This window comes from Betta splendens, chromosome 21 (genome assembly GCF_900634795.4).
Source record: "Betta splendens chromosome 21, fBetSpl5.4, whole genome shotgun sequence".
Lineage (NCBI taxonomy): Eukaryota > Metazoa > Chordata > Actinopteri > Anabantiformes > Osphronemidae > Betta > Betta splendens.
Genome location: NC_040899.1, coordinates 1,301,378 through 1,309,653, shown reverse-complemented (window position 1 = coordinate 1,309,653; position 8,276 = coordinate 1,301,378). Strand labels below are relative to the sequence as shown.

General features: G+C 50.7%; 1 protein-coding gene across 2 annotated transcripts; it reads right to left on the bottom strand.

Annotated features, from left to right (window-relative positions):
- Positions 1-46: 46 nt before the first annotated feature.
- esd (esterase D/formylglutathione hydrolase) lies at positions 47-3,971 on the bottom strand. Of its 2 annotated transcripts, none has more exons than XM_029135924.3 (9): positions 3,817-3,971; positions 3,321-3,395; positions 1,792-1,880; positions 1,610-1,708; positions 1,396-1,520; positions 1,206-1,325; positions 723-821; positions 392-559; positions 47-269 (listed from the first exon to the last, which is right to left on the bottom strand). In XM_029135924.3, exons 2-9 carry the CDS (start codon positions 3,386-3,388, stop codon positions 189-191), a joined length of 849 nt encoding a protein of 282 aa, XP_028991757.1. In that variant the 5' UTR covers positions 3,389-3,395; positions 3,817-3,971; the 3' UTR covers positions 47-188. The 2 variants fall into 2 exon arrangements, with proteins under 2 accessions (XP_028991757.1, XP_028991759.1); XM_029135926.3 differs by having other exon boundaries at positions 3,603-3,894.
- Positions 3,972-8,276: the final 4,305 nt, after the last annotated feature.

Here is an 8,276-nt window from a genome sequence, read left to right as displayed (position 1 = left end):
CTTTCTGGAGTTCACAATTTGAAATCAATTCACACAAACAACAAGACAATAATAATCACGCCTTTTATTCTGAAGGTGTGGCGACAACCTGCCTCCATACACAGGAACATTTCCACCAAGACTTGCTGTTAAGGCTCAAGTCCTGTTACTGGGAGCAGTGGATGTTCTGACTGGCGGCGTGAACGGGTTCAGGCGTTCAGGTACTTGGCGTGGTGCTTGATGTGGTCGTTGATGAAGGAGTAGATGAAGAAGTAGCTGTGGTCGTAACCCTGCAGAAAGAAACTACATGAGTGAGTCACGCTGCTGAGAAAAACATCTGGCCTTCAAACCCAATCGCTCTTGAAGCAGCTCAGAGAGCTTTAACATTGAAGGGCCTGAAGCCACGACTGACCGGCTGCAGCCTGAAGACAACGGCGATCTTCTTCTCTGAGCAGACGGCGATCAGGTTGTCTGGCAGCAGCTGGCTGGCCGACAGGAACTGGTCGTCGCGGCCCTGATCGATGAGGATGTCCAGCTCTGGGCCGGCGTAGGATCCGGCCAACACGGTGGCGTCGTACGCCTGAAAGGCACGCGATTATGATCAGACAAGACGCGTTTAGCAATGACTGGAGCTCAGCAGTGCCTGCGTGCGTACACACACACACGCGCGCGCACACACACACACACCCTCTCTCAAACTCCAGACTGAAGGAGGGGTTCTGCTCTGAATAGTGTGTCCTCACCTCCCACGTAGACCTGTCGGAGCCCAGGTACCCGGAGAAGGCTTTCTGTCCCCAGGGACACTGCACCGGGTTACAGATGGGGGCGAACGCAGACACAGCCTGAGCGAGACCAGAGACGGGCCGTAGGAAGAAAATGTCCCAAGTCAGAACCCCCGTCACATCTGTTTCATGTTCAACAGCTTTTCAGATTTCAGACACTTCTCATGTTTGACTACAGCTGTCAATGGCACTTCAAAGCCTCCGCTTTATTAAAGTGTAAAAGTCAATTTCAAAGCATCTCACATTAAGACTCAGATCAGCTGCTCGTCCTAACAGTGCCAGCATTTTGTTTTCATTTTTCTGAAGGCTTCCAGCAGGTGGAGCCCTAAGCGACTGCCTAGTTCACCTGTGCTTCGCTTCCTACGGTTTTAGTGTGCAAACATCATTCTGGACACGAAACTGTTTGAATGGAACGATAGTGAACCCCACCACGGACCCTTGTACCTTATATTTGCCTGGGTTCCTTAGGGCACAGACGAGCGCCCCGTGGCCACCCATGGAGTGGCCGCAGATGGACATCCTTCCTGGTTCAGCGGGGAAGTTGGCATTGATCACTTTGGGGAGCTGAGAAACAGAAAGGCAACGAGCTGAAGGCAAAGCTGCAAGTTTCCAGACAAGCAGGACTCAAACGCACCTCGTCTGTGACGTAGGAGTACATGCGGTAGTTGGTCTTCCAGGGCTCCTCAGTGGCGTCCACGTAGAAACCTGCTCCTGTGCCAAAATCCCAGCTCTCGTCCTCCCCCTCAATGTTACAGCCACCTGCAGGGGGGTGAGAGGCACCAGCGAGGGTCAGCACAGGTGAGATCTGAAGTGAAAAGCTGATCCCAGCCGGCTTTACAGCGTCCTACGGGGGCTGGTGTCTGGAGCCACGAGGATGATGCCTTGCTCTGCGGCTGCCAGCTGGCTGCCGGCCTTGGTGATGAAGTTCTGCTCCGTGCACGTCAGACCTGCAGAGACAGTGAAGGTGAGCTGGCGGATAAAGGTTAAGTCTTGAGCTCTGCTGGGTCTGTGCTCCCGCGGGTCGACCCACCTGAGAGCCAGTACAGGACGGGGCATTTGTCCGTCTCAGCCTTGGGAGGCAGGAACACGGCAAACTTCATTTTACACTTCAGCTCGGTGCTGCGGGGAGCAGACAGAAACACCGCGCTCGAATGAGCCGCTGCTTGCGTTTCCGTGGTCAAATGAGCCGTCGCTATATTCGAGGTGCGCGATTCGTGCGATAGTTACGGTAACAGTGTTGCGATCACAGAGAAGAGCGGAGACGCTCACTCTGAGCAACTGAGGCGATATTAGGATGGATGTCGTAAGCAGACGAAGCGAAGTTAATAAATTATGGAATTTACAGTGAATGTTTAAAAAATATTCACTAATGGAAAATATAAAAAGGGAATTGGCCACTATTCTAAAACTTGGATTTGAATACAATGACTTCTTCAAATTGGTACATCACCATTCCTTCACAGTTCTGCTTAGTACTAAACCGACTACTACCACAGCAAATATCAAATACTTGAATATCTGAATGTATAAAATGACTTCCTCAAAGCAAATATCAAATACTTTTACTGTATAGTTTTGGAATAATACACAAATAAACTATCGTACTGTACAGTGAATTGGCATCAATACTGTAGCTGTACTTTCAGCTTTAATAACCTCTGTTCCTCAAATTGATACATCACGGTTCCTTCGCGGTTTTTCATAGTACTTCATGGACTACTAATGCAGCAAATATCAAATACTTTTACTGTATAGTTTCAGAGTTATCCATCAATAAACTATTATACAGTGAGTTCAATTAACATCAGTAGCTGAACTTTGGCTTTCAATAAAATAAGATCCTCAAATTGGTACATCACGGTTCTTTCACAGTTCTACTTAGTACTTCATGGACTACTACCACAGCAAATATCAAGCACTTTTACTGTATAGCCTTTGAATAATACATAAAAAAACTATCACACTGTATGTTGAATTGACATCAATATCTGAACTTTTACCTTCAATACAATGCGTTTCTCAAATTGGTACATCACCATTCCTTCACATTTCTACTAGTATATAAAGTACTAAGTAGAATTATGAAGGAACTATGATGAAATCCAATCTCTATTGGGAAGAACTTATTTTATTAAAAACTCCAAATTTGACGTAAATTTAATTAACTATACGAAAACTTAGTAATGGATTATTCCAAAACTATACAGTAAAAGTATTTGATATTTGCTGTGGTAGTAGTCGAGGTAGTACTAAGCAGAACTGTGAAGGAATCTTAATTCCTTAGCTGGAGGAAATTGTATTCAAATCCTAGTTTCAGAATAGAGGCCAATTCCCTTTTTATATTTTCCATCAGTGAATATTTTTTAAACATTCACTGTAAATTCAATAATTTATTAACTTCGCTTCGTCTGCTTACGACATTAATCTTCTCGGTGATCGCAACACTGTTACCGTAACTATCGCACGAATCGCGCACCTCGAAAATAGCGACGGCTCATTTGACCGCGGTGACAGCAACGCGTCACGCGCCGCCTTCGAGCTGCAGGTGAGCGTCGGTACCTGTCATGTTCAAAGACCTTCTGGAAGCCACCAGCGCACTTGTTGGAGGACACTTGTGTGAGAGACATCTCAGATCTGCACAGACACAGTAAACAGCGTCACCGTCATCATAAGCACATACACCCCACCAGGAGAGACGCACGTGGGAGTGGGAGCAGGACACTCAACCTCCACGTGCGCCCTGTTCCGTCGCCTCGCTGTCCTACATCCACCGAGTGAAACATCCGCAAAGACTCGAACCGGACAAATGGCGACGAAAACGTTACACTTGTGCAAACTCACTTTCTGATCTTCTGAACGTCAGTGTTGGGATTTAGCACCGGGCTGGACGTGCACGCGGCTGGCTGGACGTGCACGACGCCGGGGGCGTGCGAGGACTAGCAAGTTAGCTTAGCGCGTCAAACTGTTGCTAGCTGCTGTTCACGCGCGTTTGCTGGACGCTGAGGCACGTGGCGCCTGCTAAAAACGCTGTTGAACATAACCAAGGGTGACAGACCTCAGTAAAAGCCCGGTTCTGCAGAATCGCGTGTTCCGACCAGCGCTTCGCTGCCTTCCTAAGAACAGGAGTCACAGTCCAACAGCGTCAGGGGCGGACGTCGTGACGTCACGTCAGGAGCCCGCCCTCCTTGTACCGTGCAGGTCCAGACGCTAGATGGCGGTGGTGCCACCGGGACAATACACACGACAATACAGTTGTTTATGTTGACATATTCATTTATTGACACCGCATGGACTAGTGCAAAGAAAGCGCAGGATGAAAGGTTGTGTATTGTACGACTTTTATTTCAGGTGTGCTCGTTCATCAGGGCTCAAAGCTCAGGTTCACCCATTTGAAGTCTGCTCACACCTGCCTGACGCTGTGATGCAGGTGTGATGCAGGTGTGAGCTCACGTCAACGATCCAACGTGTGTTCCAGGCAGGAGGACCTGGAAGCGCCAAGCTGTAATCTGGGAGTTAGGATGTGTGCGTTCACAAAGGCCCAAATAAATTGACTGGAGTGGAAGAACTCATCGGAAGCTTTGTGAAGCTGGTGTTCAATAAGCTATTAGCCTCCTATGTCTGTTTGTGTTCATACTGGAGGTAACCACTGGCAACCACTTTACAGAACAAAAGGCCCCGGCGTGTGCGTGTGTGCGTGTGTGTGCGTGCTCGTGCGCGCGTGCGTGTGTGTGTGTGTGTGTGTGTGTGTGTGTGTGTGTGTGTGTGTGTGTGTGTGTGTGTGTGCATATTTGTGCCTGCGTGTGTGTGTGTGTGTGTGTGCGTGTGTGTGCGTGCTCGTGCGCGCGTGCGTGCGTGTGCGTGTGTGTGTGTGTGTGTGTGTGTGCATATTTATGCCTGCGTGCATGTGTGTGTGTGTGTGTGTGTGTGTGCATATTTGTGCCTGCGTGCGTGTGTGTTTGTGTGTGTGTGTGTGTGTGTGTGCATATTTGTGCCTGCGTGCGTGCGTGTGTGTGTGTGTGCATATTTGTGCCTGCGTGTGTGTGTGTTTGTGTGTGTGTGTGTGTGTGTGTGTGTGTGTGTGGGTGGTGGGTGTGTGTGTGTGTGTGTGTGTGTGTGTGTGTGTGTGTGTGTGTGTGTGTGTGTGCATATTTGTGTGGTGTGTGTGTGTGTGTGTGTGTGTGTGTGTGTGTGTGTGTGTGTGTGTGTGTGTGTGCATATTTGTGCCTGCGTGTGTGTGCGTGCGCGCGTGCGTGTGTGTGCATATTTGTGCCTGCGTGCGTGTGTGTGCATATTTGTGCCTGCGTGTGTGTGTGCGCGTGCGTGCGTGCGCGCGTGCGTGTGCACATTTGTGCCTGCGTGCGTGCGTGCGTGTGTGTGTGTGTGTGTGCGCAGAGTGAGGCGAGTAAAACAGCAGAAATTAGGCGAGTCCTGGTCGTGCCGTAGGAAATGATTTCTTGGGGCCCACACAGTTTCCAGAACACGTGTCCTGTCTGTCGTCCTGGATTAGACCGTGTCACATCCACACACACACGCACACACACTGATGCTGCCGCCTGCAGATTCACTTCACAACAAGCTTCTGCTGGCTGCTTGCTGGAGGAGGACGCCACAGCTTAATGCTGGTGCTGATATGATTACATTCATCTCAGAATTGCAAAGAATAAACTGAATGTGGTATTTTTGCTGTAATTTGATGAAATCTAATACACACTAAAAACCTCATTTTATGTGGAGTTCTCAGCTTGTTTCAGCTCAGTTTAACACCTGCAGGATTTACGAGACGTTTGGCGCGTGTGAAGCCTCCAGGTCGAACGGTGAACAAGCAGCGCGTCACGAGGCCAAACCTCAAATCAGCATCTGCAGCGTTGTTTGCTTTAGAATTTGAATTGTAAGGGTTTTTTTTACGGAGTGGTCTTAGTGTGATGGATATTAGCGATAATGAATGCAGGTTCATGCTCCAGCAGCTGGAGGAGGCTGCATCTCCACTGAATCCATTAACCCCAGGAAGGACGAGCTGAGACACAAGTCTTCACTCACGACATGCGGCTGCAGCTTTTCTCTGCTAAACTGGCGTCTGCAGCCACAAGACGCGTTCCACGCTTTGACTTCCAGCGCCGTGTGAAGTAACACTGGGTTTGAGGACGCTGCCTCGGCGAAGCTGAAGCCGGAGCCGAAGCTGGAGCTGGAGCTGGAGATGGAGATGGAGATGGAGCTGGAGCCGGAGCCGGACCTGGAGCCGGAGCCGGAGCCGGACCTGGAGCCAGACCTGGAGCCAGACCTGGAGCCGGAGCCGGACCTGGAGCCGGACCTGGAGCCAGACCTGGAGCCAGACCTGGAGCCGGACCTGGAGCCGGAGCCGGAGCAGAACCAACAGAAGCACACGTTCACCAAGCTGCTCCCACACATTCATGGTTACAGCTTCATTTCCTTTCAGAGCAGCAGTGAGGGGTCCTGTCCCTGAGCCGTGACCTGCTGCTGCTGTGACCAGCCCTCGGGCTCCTTCCAGCTGGAACCGGAACTGGTGGGACAGTCCAGTCAGAACGGACCGTGTGCCGTCTCCCCCAGCTCTGACCTTCTCAGACCTTTTCCCCTGACCCATCTGCGTTCAGCTCATTTCTAACTGGAGGAAGAACAAAATGGCTCCAGATGGTGGATTTGGATTCAGCTGCAGAGCTGCTGAAGGCCGTGGACTAGGAAATCAGCCAAAGGACACGTTGACTGTAAATATACGAGAACTGGGAAAAGCCTGGGTCAAAGTAAGAAGAACATTTTGTGTGTGAAGGACGTGTCTCGTCTCCAAAGACTGAAGAGAACCTGTCGCTCGTAGCTTTGCTTCCAGCTCTGTCAACATCACGTTTCCAGCAGCAGGAAGAAGCTGATGGCTGCACAAACTATTCACAGATCCATCAGAACCGTTTCTGGTTCTGATGAAAACACACAGCGACACAGAAAACAGGGATGTTTAAAAGCAGGATACTGATGTTCCTCCTGAGACGTGGACGAACGTCCTGGTTCTGGTCCGATCTGCCTTCCTCAGCAGATGTTGTAGCCATAGCTGCAGCAGAAGGGAATGAATGGGCTGTCGGGGTCCAATAGGAGGCGGGTTCTGTCCAAAGCTCAGCGATGCCTGTGAACATCCAGTAACACAGCGGTGGCTGAGTTCCCCTGCGGAGGGTAATGGGCCGTGGTGTTAACAAACCTGCTGTGCTGTGCTCAGCCTTCAGGAACATCAGAACCGCAGGCGCAGGAGGGAGCGGATGCTGGAAACAGAGAAGGGACCCACGAGCTTCATGCAGCTGTCACATCAGTGAACACATGACCAGACTGGAGCAAAGGTCCAGGTGAGGAGCTGGCTCCGCCCCCTTTAGGGGAACCCTGTGAGCTACAGGTGGAACAGAGCTCTTCCTCAGCCGACGGCAGTGACGCACGCGTCTGCAGGCTCCAGCGCTCGGCAGAGATGAGGGACTCAGCACTCAGATACTCACTCCCACAGAAGGACATGGAGCGCTGCTTCACATCTGAGGAGCTGCTCTGGTTCCCATCAGCGCAGTGAAGAGGTGAAGCTGATGTCATGGACAAAAGCAGCATTTATGGAAGAGGTTCATCTTTAGGCAACACGAGGACATATAGTGACTGTCTTCAGTGACCTTTGACCCCTCGCTGTCTCCGTCCCCGTGCGCTGCAGATCTGACTCATCACCATGAGTCCGTTTCCTGGATCCAAGTGGGCTCCAGCTTCTGCACACATTAAGGCCCAGATGCTTTATTACATTTAGACTGAGCCTTGATACAAAGCTTCTTATCACGGCATCTTTTGTTTGTGGAGCCAAACTGTGCCGTTGCGTGTGTGGGACAACAGATGGAGTCTGAACTAATCCATTATGCAACGTTTGTCCAGGGACTCTCCAGAGCGGGCGCCCACCGGCCCCTCAGGCTCTGCAGGTCTGCGACGGCCCTCACCAACGGCCAGTTCCAGCTGCAGCTCCGCTGTCTCTGCTCCACCGCTGAGGTTGAAGGAGGAGGAAGTGGGCGTCGCACCACCTCTGGAGCTTTGTCCGGTGCCTGAGGCTCTGGCTTCCACGCACTGGGTCTGGGTTCTGTAGCAGCAGCAGTTAACAGGCTGACAAGTCACACAGTAAAAGCTCAAATCTGTCATTTGCCTCGAGTTAAATCTACTTGTTGACTTTTTTAAGGATTATTCGTCAGCACTAGTTTGCAAATAAAGGTTTTGCTCTGTCCTCCGTGTCAGTCAGCCTCAACTCAGCTCCAGCTTCAGAGCCTTGGATTTTCATTTTGAGGTCATTTCAGGCCGTTGGCTGTGATTTAAACACACTCACACAGACACAACTTCAAGATTCCAGCCAATGAAACCACCTGGAAACAAAGGTAACTATGAACCACGCCGGATTCCACGGACGGAAGCAGAAAGAAACGGGCTGCAGATGCTCCATTGCCTCTGTGTAACCGCCCCAGGAACAGCAACCAGCAGAGCGGTACCCGCCCAGGACCGCGGACC

Excerpts from the sequence above, each read along its gene's own strand:
- esd (XM_029135924.3), bottom strand. The coding sequence starts at position 3,388 with ATGTCTCTCACACAAGTGTCCTCCAACAAGTGCGCTGGTGGCTTCCAG. Across the intron at positions 1,326-1,395 it reads ACTCCTACGTCACAGACGAG|CTCCCCAAAGTGATCAATGC; the intron begins GTGCGTTTGAGT and ends TCTGTTTCTCAG. Across the intron at positions 560-722 it reads CCGACAGGTCTACGTGGGAG|GCGTACGACGCCACCGTGTT; the intron begins GTGAGGACACAC and ends CGTGCCTTTCAG.